Source organism: Eretmochelys imbricata, chromosome 1 (genome assembly GCF_965152235.1).
Source record: "Eretmochelys imbricata isolate rEreImb1 chromosome 1, rEreImb1.hap1, whole genome shotgun sequence".
Taxonomy (NCBI): domain Eukaryota; kingdom Metazoa; phylum Chordata; order Testudines; family Cheloniidae; genus Eretmochelys; species Eretmochelys imbricata.
Window position 1 is genome coordinate 99303824 of NC_135572.1, and position 14755 is coordinate 99318578.

The 14755-nt window shown below is 45.5% G+C and overlaps 1 protein-coding gene across 8 annotated transcripts in view; it reads left to right on the top strand.

The window, feature by feature from the left end:
- Window positions 1-14755, top strand: part of MBNL2 (muscleblind like splicing regulator 2) — a 175766-nt gene that overhangs the window by 115010 nt on the left and 46001 nt on the right. For all 8 annotated transcript variants that reach the window (XM_077812762.1, XM_077812753.1, XM_077812771.1 and 5 more), the window contains 2 exons: window positions 8448-8612; window positions 14497-14697. In XM_077812762.1, coding sequence (XP_077668888.1) covers window positions 8448-8612; window positions 14497-14697 — 366 coding nt within the window. The remainder of the gene's footprint in view (window positions 1-8447; window positions 8613-14496; window positions 14698-14755) is intronic.

A 14755-nucleotide genomic window follows, 5' to 3' on the forward strand; every position in this document is an offset into this window, starting at 1 on the left:
GGCGCTATTGAATAAGTCCTCAAATACCTAAAACTCCGCTAGGTTAAACAGCCTTGCTGTCTAAAGGTATGTCTGCATTGCAGTTAGACACTTGCAGCTGGCCCGTGCCAGGTGACTCTGGCTCGTGGGGCTTAGGCTAAGGGGCTGTTGAACTGCAGTATAGATGTTCGGGCTTGGGCTGCAACCTGAACTCTGGGACCCTCCCATCTCATAGGATCCTAGAGCCCAGGCTCCAGCCTGAGCCCGAATGTCTGCGGCCATAATGAAACAGGTCCTTCGCCTGAGTCCCATGAGATGGAGTCAGCTGGCATGGGCCAGCCATGGGTTTTTAATTGCAGTCTAGATGTACCTGAAGAGATCTCACACACATCTCATAGGTTAGGAGTTGTATGTTTAATCCTGTGAAATAATATTTATTTTCACCTAAATTTGTCATTTGAGTGTTAAATATAACAAGCTGTTTCATATAGAATTGCACTGGAATATTTCATGTAATCCTGTGATTGGCGAGGAAGAGACTGGCTAATCACCCAGCCACCAATAATTTGAGGGAAACTGCTTTAATTGGCATCAGAGCTGTGATCTCAACATTACCTTCAGCCATGGAGTGATTTGACCCTCCCTGTAGCAGCTCTTTTACTGGAACATAAATATATTGATGAGCAGTGTTAATTCCCTGTTACTTTGGAGACTTATAGTTAAACAAGATTGCTGCCTTCCCAAATTTTACGTAATGCAGGAATGCAAAAGAGTGCACATAATATGTGGATTTTAAATCTTACTGTACACAGCTATAGAATTTTTTAAATTTCTGCACTAGTTTCACTTAGAATTATTACTTTAAAATAGGTTAAGCACTTACATAGTACCCTACATTTAAAAAGCATTGTACGAACACTGGGCTGTCTTGTGCCATTGATTTTTAGGCAAACTACCCATTGTTCTTATTGTGGAAATCTGCTTAAAACCAGTGGCATGATATGGCTGAATAAGGGATCTATTGTGGTTGGTAAACCGCAGCCTACAGTAGGTGAAGTGTGGGAAGACACCACTCTGGTGACAGTTATCAAAAGCATTGTCTGGGAGTTCTGAGAGCCTTTCTTTGTCCAGGCGTTCCACTAACTACCAGTTCTGAAACTTTCTTTGAAATTTTCCTACTGGTGTCCTCATCTATCCTTTACAGTTAACTAGTTCAGTACTGCTGGGATTGCTGACAGCATGCATTTATTCCTTTAAACCTACAGTGTGCCCAGATATTATTTGATGACATCTCCAATACCTGTAGTAGCAGTAGTAGTAATAATTAGCTATTTATATAAAATTTTATTTGGAAAGAATAAGGAATTTTAAACTCTTGGGACAGAATTTTCAAAGGGACACATTGACCTGGCTTCTATTTGAATGCATGCAGTTTTAGTGCACTAACGTTATCCTGTGTAAGTGATCAAATCTATACCTGCAGAACACATTTGTGCTCAGATTTCAAATGAAGTTTGTGCGTGTAAATTCGCTTCATGCACATGAGTGATAGGATGCAAAATTTGCATGGACCACATTTTAAAAAGTAGGCCTTTGCAGTACTTTTTGTGATCTGGAAAGGGAAAAGTAAAATAGGTAGTGTAATTTCTAAGACCATCATTTGAAGCCCTACACAGCTGTGTGTTACTCTGACCCTGCTTCAGAGGCACCTCATTCAAAAGCCATTTATATTTCTATGATAGATTCGGTCAGGAAAGTTTTTTTCTGGGGGGGAGAGGGGGTCAGTTTTTTCAAATCTGTAAGGAAATGTTCAGAACAATACTGTTTTATTTAAAGTACCAGAGACTTTTTAAAAATTTTGAAAGGGAATCTTGAGAGTGGAAGCTGAGAAGGAAGTAAAGTCTATGAATAAGGGACACAGTAAGCCGAGAATCAGTGTCTAGCCCAGGTAGGAGGAAGGCAGTAGTGTCTCAGAGCTTGAATAGCATGCAAAGGTCTAGTGTTAATACTGACTTTCCAAGATTCTACAAGTGTCAAGGGTTTTAGAGAGAGGTAAGTGGCTAAAAATGTGTTCTTTCATGGGGATCTTAATGAGCTTATCTAGGCCCTGAAGGATATTCCTGTGGCTATTATTTATTCCCTGTGGTGATTTTTGATGGTGAACTCCACTAATGTTCCTTCTTTAACTCTGTATTTTTTTAATGAATTTTTCCAGCCGTGTATGTCTCTGGGGAAGAATCATAAGGACCTTATAACTGAGCAATGGAAAGTTCTGTTTTTTTCTCAGTTTAAAAACTCATCTACAGGTAAAAACAAAGAGGAATCCTTGTGGCTCCTTAGAGACTAACACCTTTATTTGGGCATAAACTTTCGTGGGCTATAACCCACTTCATCAGATGCATGGAGTGGAAAATACAGTAGGCAGGTATAAATACACAGCACATGAAAAGATGGGCGTTGCCTTACTGAGTATGGGGTCAGTGCTAACAAGGCCAATTCAGTTAGGGTGGATGTGGTGTAATAATCGTTCTGTTATGAGCTGGGTGAAATCTTGTTCTGGGTTGAGTTAAAACCCCATTTAGAATGATAGGTGTAAACTCATCCCAGTTAACATAACTGTATGCGTAAGCCCCCACCTATTAACTATTATTAACAATTATTAACTGTTGTTTTAGGTAGGTGTGTATGTATGGAGGGAAGGCAGAAGAGAAGAAAAAACTGAGGCCATGTCTATGCTACAAAATTAAGTCAACCTAACTTACATCAGCATACAGCCGCCTCAGTAATTACATCACTTGTGTGTGTCTACATTTTGCTCCTTGTGTCAGCGGGGCGTGTCCTCATCAGGAGCACTTGTATCAATTGTATTGTCAGTGTGAGGCATTGTGGGGCGGCTCCTGAAAGCCGGTAACAGTCGACATAAGCAACGCAGGGTCACCACTGACGCTGCATCAACATAACTATATCGACCTTGACTCTATGCCCCTTGGGGAAGGTGAAGTTACAGAGGTGAAAGTAAGTCAGTATGCCCCTGGCAAGCAGCAGAGGCAAGTTATATGGGCTTGTGGCTCCGGCAATATTGAGGGCCCGGGGGCTCGGCTCCACCAATGTTTGGGGCTGGGTCTCCCCGCTGGTCCCACCTCCTGCCCCCCCACGCCTACACCAAGTGTCCCCTGCCCCTTCCCCCCCCTTGCTGCCCCCGCACGCCTCCCTGGGTCTCCCCTACAGCTCCATGCTGCCTCCCTGCATCAACTGCCGCCGCAGGGTCCCAGTGTCCCCCATCCACTACTGCCAGGGCAGGCTGCCCTTACTTTGCCCTTCCCCCTCAGACTCTTTCATTTTCCGGCGGGACCCTCCACCAGTACAGCCACCCCCACTGCCTGCAGTCACTGCTCCTGCCCCACTCTGGGCAAGGGGCAGCCTCATCCCCCACCCCCAGTGAGGCTACAGTGAGGGGCAGCAGCAGGGGACGAGATGTATATGTGATGGCAGACACCTCCCCTCCCCCCGATGGCACCCACCACAGGGGAGGTGAGGGAGATTCCTGGACCTGAGAGGGGCTCTAGGAGCACATGCAGTGACAGTGGTGGGGGTGAGTGTGCTGCCGGGGCGGACAGGGGGGCCCCTACCGCAGAGCTCGCTGCTGCCGGTGGGGAGAGGTCTGGGGCGAGTCCTCCTCTCTGGCTCCAGTCCCAGGGCAGCCTGCCTGCACCCCAAACTCATCCCCAGTCCTGCCCCACCCCAGAGCCCATACCCCCCGTCAGAGCCCTCATCCCCCCCATACCCCAACCCTCTGCCCTAACCCCAGGGCCGGTGCAAGGATATTTTGCGCCCTAGGCGAAACTTCCACCTTGCGCCCCCCTCCCCTCCCCCTGGAGCATCGCTTATTATAAACTTTCAAAAATGAATACTGCATAATGTGGCATTGCTCATTAGAATTAATACACGTTTGGCTTGAAAATTTATTAATTCCATCATTTAGTCTACATATTTAATGAAAATAAATGAATAACGTGACAGTGTTGACATTGCTATTGTTTCCACTTTGCACAACATAGCATGGATCTTAAAATAAATCACATACATTATGCACAATACACTATCACAGAGTAACACGTTCTAATTTAGAATTTATTTTTCCGCGCTGTCAGTTTAGCAAATTTAGAAACAAGTTCCTCCAAGTCAATGCTGCGAGCAATGTCATGTTCTATTGACAAAGGAGATAGTCCAACAAGTCTTTGTTGCAACACTGATGTTCGCATGTATGTTTTTATCAACTTGAGCTTCAAGAAGCTTCGCTTACCACTGGAGCACAGAAACTGGAAGAGTCAAGAGGATGCGAAGAGCAATAACTGTGTTGGGGGCACTATCTGTCAGCTTATTTTTCCGTATTAAGTTCAATACATCTTGCCGTGATGCACTCTTTTGGACTCGTCTTGCAATATCTTGCAATTCATTGCACAAGTCAAAGGAATCAATATCTTTGGATTCACCATGTGCAAAGCTTGCTCCAGATTCAAGTAATGTTCCATAATTTGCTTCGGTGTTGTATTTTGCAAACTGTAAACATCATATAGGAAGCCAAATACTAAAGTAATTTGCTGCATCAATGTGAATCTTTCTTCAAACGAATGTATTGCTGTGTCGATGGCTGCAAAGTAAAAGTTCACTTTGAATTTTTCTTTCGGATTATAAATAGGTTCGTCATCTGCTTCATATGTGAACTGCTTCCTCTTTTTTCTAATATGGATTGGATCTTGTTCAAAAAGTGTCGGTACATCCAACTCCCCCACAAGTTCACCTGCATCTACCAATGTTTTCTCAAAGTCTGCGTCACTTCTGCGGCCCACAAGAAACTTCTTGGTTTCTCCAAGTTGATTAATGGCTTCACGTATGTCGAATTCTTTCTCCTGAAGTTGTTTGCTCATCATGTTGATCTCAAACAATATGTCATACCACATAACAAGAGAAACAAGAAACTTGAAACTAGAAATGGCTTTTGCAGGATCCTTTGCTTCAACTCGTGACGTATTGCCAGATGATCCTGTTAGAGTAGTGTCATCATAGATCCCTGTCAGAGCATGATAGATGTCACCAAGCTGATAGCAAAGAGGTTTCAAGGCATCAATTTGATTTTCCCATCTTATTTCACTCCATGGTTTAACTGTGAGATTAAGTACGTGGTGTGCTAGAACTTCCCAGCCACGTGTAGAAGCTGAGAAATACACGTAAACATGTTGAACTAAATCAAAGAAGGCTGTTGCCTCCAAGCAACACTTTGCAACATCATTAACAACCAAATTCAATGTGTCTGTATTCGCACTGTCAGTCTTGGCAAGACCATCCTGGGATGGATGGAGAGACTCAGCTAGGAAGTATTGCAGGTCCCTGCTTGCCCTACACTCCTCGCCCTCTCCAATACCGCATAGTTGGAGCCAATCAATCGCTATTTGCTTTGAAGCCATTAGTGCTGCTCTGCATTTCCCTTTAGCCATGATCTCTCTTTGGGGCACAGTGTCTCTCTGGCTTTGTTCCTTTCTCCCCGCCTGAGTCCCTGTTTGCAGAAAGCCCCAGCCCAAAGCTCCGACTGTTCCCCCGCTGACAGAGGCTGGGGCAGAGGGAGGGGCACCAGGGCAGCTCAGCTCTGTGGGCTGCCATCCTCTCCAGCTGCCCGTGCACGAGGGGAGCGTGGACCAGCAGGTGCCTGAGCTGTGGGGAAGCGCTTACCTTGGCCAACGCACCAGCATCCTCTTCCTCCGCTGGGTCCCCGCGCGAGGGTCTTTTGTTCTTGGGCAGCGGATGGGGGTGTGAGTGGACGCGCTCTCCATGTCCCCCGCTGCGGCTGAGCATGGAGGCTGAGCCAAGGCAGCCGCCCGTTTCCTTGCCAAGCCCCGCTGCTGCCTGGCTTGCTTTTTGGCAACCCCAAATCTTGGCACCCTAGGCGGCCGCCTAGTTCGCCTAGTGGTTACACTGGCCCTACCTAGCCTTGAGCCTCTCCAACACCCCAAACCCCCCATCTCCAGCCCCAGCCAGAGCCCTCATCCCCCCCACATCATAACCCACTGCCTCAGCCCTGAGCCCCCTCCCACCCCAAACCCCTCATCCCCAGCCTCACCCCACAGCTCTCACCCCTGCACCCCCTCCCTCCGCACCCTCTCCCATCCCCAAACTCCCTCCCAGAGCCTGCACCCTGCACCCCTCTTGCACCCCAATCCCCTACCCCAGCCCAGGGCCTGTACCCCAGACCTCCTCCCCAACCCAAACTCCCTCCCAGAGCCTTGGGCAGGTGGGGGGTGGAGTTTGGGGGGGGACAGAGTTTGAGCAGGGGCAGGTTCTGGGCACCACCAAATTTTTACAAACCTGCCACCCCTGCCGGCAAGAGCCAGTGTGCCGTACCGGGACGGACCAGCTTCTCCAGACTGTAATTTAAAGGGTCTGGGGCTCCCAGCAGCAGCTGGAGTCCCGGGCCCTTTAAATTGCCACCAGAGCCCCACTGCTGGAGCCCTGGGGTAGGGGTGGCAGGGCTCAGATGGCAATTTAAAGGGCCCAGGCTCCTGCCGCTGCTACAGCTCCAGCCCTTTTAAATCACTGCTGTAGCCCCACTGCCACTACCCTAGGGCTCCGGGGCCGATTTAAAGGGCCTGGGGCAGTAGAGGCAGTGGGAGCCCCGGGCCCTTTAAATAGCCCCTGGAGCCTGCCGGAGTCCTGAGGTAGTGGCAGCAGGTCTCTGGCGGCTATTTAAAGAGTCCAGGGCTCCCACTGCCTCTACCACCCCGGGCCCTTTAAATAGCCGCCAGAGCCCCAGGCTCCAGCAGCACCGCTTCGGGGACGATTTAAAGGGCTGTGGACGGTAGCGGCAGCCGGAGCCCTGGGCCCTGCTGCTGGACCCCCAGGGCTCCGTTGCGGTAGCGGCAGCTAGAGCCCCGGGCCCTTTAAATCACCCCCTTTAAATCGCCCCCGAGCCCCAGGGCTCCCAGCCACCTCTGCAGCTGAGAGCTCAGGGGGTGATTTAAAGGGCCTTGGGCTCCCAGCTGCTGCTACCACCCCTCTAGCCCCAGGGCTTTAAATCCTGATTTAAAGGGCCTGGGAATTTAAAGGCCCCGCCCCCTCCTCAGGGCTCCAGAGTCCTGGCAAGTCCTTTAAGTTACTTTCACCCCTGCGGAGTTAAGTCGGCGTAGCAGGGCAGTTACAATGGCAGGAGCGAAATTTAAGTGTAGACACTTCCATGGTTATGTCAACTTAAGCTGCTTTGCGTCAACCAGATCTGAGAGAGACAACCTGAAAGCACTGTGTTAGCTGGGTTAGCTGAAAGCACTCTGGCTGACACCGGAAGAAACCTGGGAAGAGGTTTTAGGGTTGGGTTTCAGGCTGAAAAGTGTGTTCTTGGTTCTGTGAGTAGGCTTGGCAGAATTTTTTTTTTAAATAATTTTGAAGGATAATATCGGTTTAGTTTAAAGCATTTTTTACTTGATTTTAAATTTTCACAGTTGTACAAAGATATGGGGGAGTTGGACAATAATTATTTAATGACAGTCGGCATTGAGATTCAAAAAGTTAAAGCTTTAAAACCATTAAAACACGAGTTATCAACATTACATGTCAAAATATACAAAATAAATATCCTGAAATCAAACTCTAATAAGGTCTCAAGCAGAATTTTTCTTTGGCTATCTGTAAATTTCTATGATGATCTATGGAAATATTTTTTTCAGCATTTGTATATGTATGGTGAAATTGATGTGTATTGACATTTACCTATAAAAATCTCATCATTCCCATCCTAATTGTGAAGAAAAAAAATCTATTTCCTGATATTGTTTCCTCCTGTATTCAGAGACACAGGACTTTGTACATTCTTCATAAAGAAATAAAACTGCATCAAAGTAATACATATCCCCAATTTCAACATCCAACTGGAACCCCCCCCCAAATCTGACAAGCTGTTCAAGTCAAAAAGGGGCAACAATACAGTGGAGTGGAAGCACAAAGAAAATTACTAATATTAATACTTGTAGTTCTGCAAACATACATTTAATATCCAGTGTTTAAAAGCTATATTTTGTTTCAAATTAAAATGTTAAATCTATTAATAATATTAATTATTAACATTTATATTGTGGTAACAACAGAGGCCATGATCAGGGTATCTTGAGAGGAAATTCAAGCAGTCTGGCTAATATTCAGGGCATTAATTCTGTAGCAATGTCCTGTATTTACCAATTAACATACCATCAATCATTTTCTAAAATTAGCCTATTTTTAAAAAAATTTTCAGTTGATAACATAAGTGACCAACTTGGGTTACTGGCCTGAGGCAAGCCGTAAACTGTCATCTCTTCCTAGCTAGTCAATTCCAAGGAAATGCCTTGCAACTCAATTTTTGTTCCTTAATTGATGGTGTAATATTTTGCCTTGAGAAATCAAACCGCCATTAAAAGCTATAAAGTAACTGATGTAATTTTTTGCAGGGTCGTTGTACAAGAGAGAACTGCAAATATCTTCATCCACCAACACATTTAAAAACTCAATTAGAAATTAATGGCAGGAACAACTTAATCCAACAGAAAACTGCAGCAGCAATGCTTGCCCAGCAGATGCAGTTCATGTTTCCAGGATCACCAATTCAGCCAATGGTAAGTATCCTTTTTCAAATGATGTGGTGGGTAACTAAAGCTCAGTTGTGAGATTGGATTGACCTGAAAATGGCCTCTAAACACCTTACTACTTTCTTTGTCAATGAAAATAAATTGCTATTTAGAGACTGTGTGAAATACAGAAATGCTGGAAAACATACTCAAATTTAAATGTGTGTGCTGAGGTGTTATCATAGATGTGGCACATCCCCCATTCCCTATCTCAGCCTCTCCTCCCTCCCTCACCCTCCTTCCCCCCCTTTCCCCCCCCCACACTTTCTTTCTCTCAGGTTTTGAGACCCAGCTACCTTGGGTTAGCTTTGCAAGGGCTTTGTGCAAGATCCCCGCTTGAGTGGAAAGAGTTACAAGAACAATAACCATTTGAGTAGGATTGCAGTGTCTTCTTTCCCAGCTTCTGTGAGCTGAATAATTTTTAATAAATCTTTCATCTCAGATTGTTTCTTTATTCCCTTCCAGAACGGAACAAGTGATCATGTGTTCATGGGTTGTGCTTGCTTCCTAGCTTGAAGTCTGAAGTGCCCCAGAATGACATAGACAAAGAGAAAAGATGATATGGGACTTCACAAGCTTCAAAAGTTCCATCTTTTGAAATCATACGTAAAACAGTTTGGGGCATTTCCTGCAAATCCAGATACAAAGCAAGCATCTTGCAGCCATGAACACCAACTTGGTATAAATGATATGGGTATATGTATAAATGATCAGTCCTATTGTACTGTTCAAACAGGTCAGGGCCACCTTTGTAACAAACAATAAAGATTAGAGGTGAGTGGGCACTACTCCTTTATCTCAAGTGCATTGTGACCCAGTGGGAACACTTAGGGTCAAAACCAGCTTTCATTGACTTCATATGGGAGTTGAATCAGACGTGTGTGTGTATATGTATCACGCATGTGTGAGAGAGGAGACAATATGAGGGGAGCAGGGAGAGTGGACAGCAGGGAGGGTCACTGAGGGGACAGGGAAATGTAATAGGACAGGCAGAGAGATCTTGTGGTGCAAGAAAATGAAGCCTTGTTTATATTAGTATGTTTGGTTTTCCCAGTAGACCAGTCACTTATGCCCAGTCAGTTGCATCCTAGATCTCTCACCAAAGACAACGCTTGTAGCCAATCCTATAATAAACTGTCTAAGGATTTATTAGCTAGGAAAAAGAAATGAGAGTTATTTATAAGGTTAAAGCAGGTAAACGTGCACGCACAAACTAGTTACAGTCTTATGTTCTGAAAGGGTAATAGAAGCTGCTGTAATATGCAAGGTGTATATATATGTACTTTAGGGCTAACCCAGGCCAAGGCCAGGAGAACTCTTGCTTATGCTTAGAAATCTTCGCCCCTTACAGTTCAAGCAGCTTAGAGGTACAGTTCTTTCTTATCAGTGATTTTTATTCCCTTCCCCCCAGAGTTCAAGTTGATGGAACAAGTCCACCTGCATGTCTTCTCTACATGGGTGTTGGGAGGAGCAATCGACAGAGTTCTTGTTCTTCGATGTTTCACAATGGCTCATTTAGTTTCAGTGGGCCTTCTTGCTGGGCCAGACCTAACACCTTCTGTAGGAAGCCAGCATTTCTACATTAATTAATGTTCCTTTCCTGTTCGATGACTTACACAATTACAGAGGATTACCATGCAAACACCTACTATAACCTTGTACAGTAATAGCTGTTTTATCTGGCATGTTGGAGAATGGGGGGTGCTGGTAAGTGAAAAATGCCGATTAACTAAGAGGGAGGGAGGTTGGGTGCGGGAGGGGGTTCGGGGCTGGGGCAAGGGAGGAGTTGCAGGGTGCAGGCTCTGGGATGGAGTTTGGGTGTGGGAGAGGGGTCGGGGCAGTGGGTTGGAGCGCGGGAGGGGGCTTGGGGTGCCGGATCCAGGGGCGTTCACCTCGGGCGGCTCCCTGCAAGTGGCAATCTGTCCTGGCTGCTTCTAGGCGGATGCGTGGGTAGGCCACTCTGCATGCTGCCTCCGCCCGCAGGTACCGCCCCCGCAGCTCCCATTGGCATCCCAAGCCCCTTCCTGTACCCAAACTCCCTCCCAGTGCCCACGCTCCGTACCCTCTCCCGTGCCCCAACCCCCTGCCAGACATGCGCCAACCGGACTATAAACTGGAATTTCTATGAAGATCAGAAATGCAGTTTGTAGAGCTTTCCAGTTGGTGAAGTGCCAGATAAAACAGCTTTTACTGTAACATGGGGTACAGATGTTAAAAGTGAGATGAATATACAAAGCATCCTACAAGTATTCCATCTAGTCTAAACACATTCTTATAAATCTAATACCTGTTTTAACAATCTTAACCCACAGATGAGCCAGTTTGGTTTCCAGCTATGCATTTGTCAGTGTTCAGTGAGTGCTAGGGGTCTGGGCGTGAGCTGGCACCTGCTCTGCCAGCATCACAGTAACAATATAAAAATGCTAAGTAGTCTGAAAAATCAGGCCCTAAGTCTGTCAGGGTAGGCACCCAAAATTAGTGGATTCTTCTGCACATTATGGTTTTAATTTCTCCATGCTCAATCTGTAAAATGGGGATAATAATAATTTTCTTTCTCACAGAAGAGGTGTGAAGATATATTCATTAATATTAGTGAGGTGCCCAAATATCACAGAGATGAGCACCATTAAAAAGTCCATGAATCAATTAACAATTCTTTATTTCAGTGCATGGTTTGGACGGTGCATCATAAATAAGGTCTAGGGGCTACACACGGAATGATGAGGAAATTTTGAACAGCTACCTCATTCCTGAGCACTGTCCATCCTGTGCCTTGAATGAGGCAGGGGTAATATGGTAGAACTAGTATGTGATTGTATAATTAAAGTATGTATCATACTGCATATGCACTAGGCAGAATAAACAATCTTAATTGACATTTCCTAACTGTTTTTTGTTTGACTTTGCAACTTTAATGTTCTTTTAAATTAGTGGGGATTTTGTATGTAATAGGATATTGGTTAAACTTGTCACTACTGTAAGCAAAGGAATCCCCTAAATTTCACATAGATGTTTCTTTCCTTTTCTCCACCGTATCAATACAATCATCATTCAAACTTTATTATTTCACCTACCAACAGGGAGTAAAAAGCAAGTTCTTTTTCTCTGTCTCAAACTGCTAGTGGGTTGTGGTAGATTATCACTGACGTAGCAGAATAAAAAGTATAAAAGAAATACCTAAACATTCAGTGAAGCTTGTAGGTTCTTCTTGAAATTATATCTAGTGCAAAGATTTTATTTTTTCTATTAAACATTGCGCTGCAATAGCATGTTTATAATAGCGATTGTGTGAAAAAACTGAGCATAGACCTGTTATAGCAAGAATCCTTTTTTTTCTTATAATTATTTCCTTATTTTGATTTACAGTTTATGGATAGTATTTAGCAAGGGTATGAGCACATTTTTTGATGGGCAGTGGAAAAAAAATTTTTTTTAAGTGTTAACTCTTTGCATGAGTGATAACTAGATGATCTTTTCCTGCAGCTGGGTACACTGGTTGGTTCTTCTGCTGCTCTCAACATCTTCTTGGGGACTACGCTGGATTCATTCTCGACGAGCAGCTTTCTCCAAAACCCCTTTGAGTCCTACTCTTTCCCCTAAGGCTGTTTCATAAGTGTTGATGGCTAGCTTCCCCTTCTAATAGAGCCTGTAGAGGCCAACATGAAGAGAAAGATATGTCTGCCTCTTTACATTTTCTAAATGTCTCTTCAGAGCTCTGCTACATCTTGGCATTTTCTAGTTGCCAGCTTATTTTGGAGCTTTACTTTTAGTCCTACATAACAGACCCTGCATTTCTGACCTGGCAAGTGTTGCATAGCGTGGTTCAGGAAGCTGATAGAGTACAGTAGTGAGTGCAGGTACAAACTATATCTCTGCAACTGCTCCAGTAGCATTAGTCCAGAGTCTACACTAGTCTGAGACGTGCTACATTTCCATGCACATTCTTTTCACATTATAATTATAGTTTGCCTCTAGCAAACATCGACACTGCAGGCCTACAAAAGACCTTTCCAGTCCTGACCATGGGACTGCATTGACTCCCCACCCTATGGAATATATGTTGGCAAATCTGCTATCCTGCTTCATCTGAACTGGATTTCTGCATCACAGAATTGCTTCTTCCTCTTGATACAGCTTCATTGCATTACATTGCTTTAAATGGTTGTGAAACATAATTTCAGACCCATATCATTCCCACCCCTCAAAGGATTTTGATTGGCTATGCTTAGAGAGACCAATCTCTCTACCACAGCCCATCAACCTGAAAAGATCACGACCTAAATATTGGGCCCAATAATAAATGTTCCATTTGCCACAGGTGGCAGTTGAATATAACATAAACATTGCACAGGCCAGTTTTTACATGTCATAGGCATACAGGGGGGTGAAAGTGAGCCGGTACTGCGTACCGGTAAGAACCCGCACCGGCCCATACCCAGCCCACATTAAAGCACTGCCATGGCAGCACTTTAATGTCCCTGCCCCTTTTGCCTCCCCTGTCAGCGGCCCTGCTGGTAGGGTTCGTACCGGCAGGGCCGCCGACGGGGTGGGGGGCGGTGGAGCAGCAACGTTAAAGCGCTGCTGCGGCAAAGGACCCTGCAGCACTTTAACGACTCTGCCCCTTTTGCCCGCCCTGGCTGCCGACAGGTGTGGGGGTGGGAGGGCGGCAAAGGGAGCAGCTGCCGTGGGGCCAGCGATTTAAAAGGGCCCGGGGCTCCAGATGCCGCTACCGCAGCAGCAGTGTCCAGAGCCCCGGGCCCTTTAAATCAACACGGGAGCCCCGGGCAGTGCAGGCCAGGCGGCATGGAAGGGCTGGTTGGGGGATGCTGACCCCCAGCCCCGCCCCTTCTGCCAGAGGCCTCGCCCCTTCCAGGGGCCGGAGCTGCCCCCGTACCGGTACGTGTCCTCAGTTACTTTCACCCTTGTAGGCACAGTAACTTAAATTGTATAGAAATACAAAATACGGCATGCAAGGTGGTAGATGTAACATGTGAAAGAGCTTATATAATGTATACTATTATTACAAAGATGGATTCAATATACTGAATAACATTTTACCTATAAAATTCAGTTTTACTAGGGAAGCAGATAGAAAGAGAAAGCAGTAGAAATAAGATGCACTTTATCTGAGATGTATAAATAAATTTGAAATGTAATATGAAGTGTAATCTCATTAGATATCCAGATTCAAATTATAGCTGACATGTGTAGATGCACTGAGAACTCCTTTTCTCATAATATGGCTGCAAAATGCTGTTCCTGTCCTTCACTGGAATGTATTACATCAGCGATTCTCAAACTTTCGCAACCCAAGAACCCCCATTTTGATTTTAAAAATTTTGCGGCCCACCCCAAATGGCTTCTAATTTTCCCCGGGGATGCTCAACCCACACTCATTCTCAGGCCCTGCCCCCACTCCACCCCTTCCACAAAGGCCCCATTCCCACCCCACCTCTTCCCTCTCCAGCCCTGCCCCTCCTCTTCCCCACCTCTTTCCGCTCCCTCCCCGAGCGTGCCCTGTCCCCGCTCCTCCCTCTCCCTCCCAGTGCCTCCTGCACGCCGCCGAACAGCTGTTCCACGGTGTGTAGGAGGAACTGGGAGGGAGAGGGAGGAGTTGATCAGTGGAGCCAGCAGCCCTGGACATGACTTGGGTCCGCAGACCCCAGTTCTAGAACCGCTGTATTCCATGTTTAAGAGAAGAAAATATGCAGTGTAATGTTGTCAACTCTTTTAAATTCTGATTAAGAAAATGAATCAAAACCAGGGAAAATGTACAAAAGACATCAAATAAGATCTGCAAACTTTTTAAAAAAATAGTTTCAATGTAAGGTTACCTATTTATTTTTCATCTCACTATGTTTTCATTTTGCAGCCCACATTTCCAGTAGGTCCAACAATAGGAACGAACACAGCTATTAGCTTTGCTCCTTACTTAACACCCGTAACCCCTGGAGTTGGGTTAGTTCCTACTGAAATCCTACCCACACCGCCTGTCATTGTTCCTGGAAGTCCCCCTGTCACAGTTCCTGGTTCGACTGCTACTCAGAAACTCTTGAGGACTGATAAACTGGAGGTACTACAGACACCATTGTGACTAGAAATGTAATTTTCTGCTAATTTATACGTGAAAG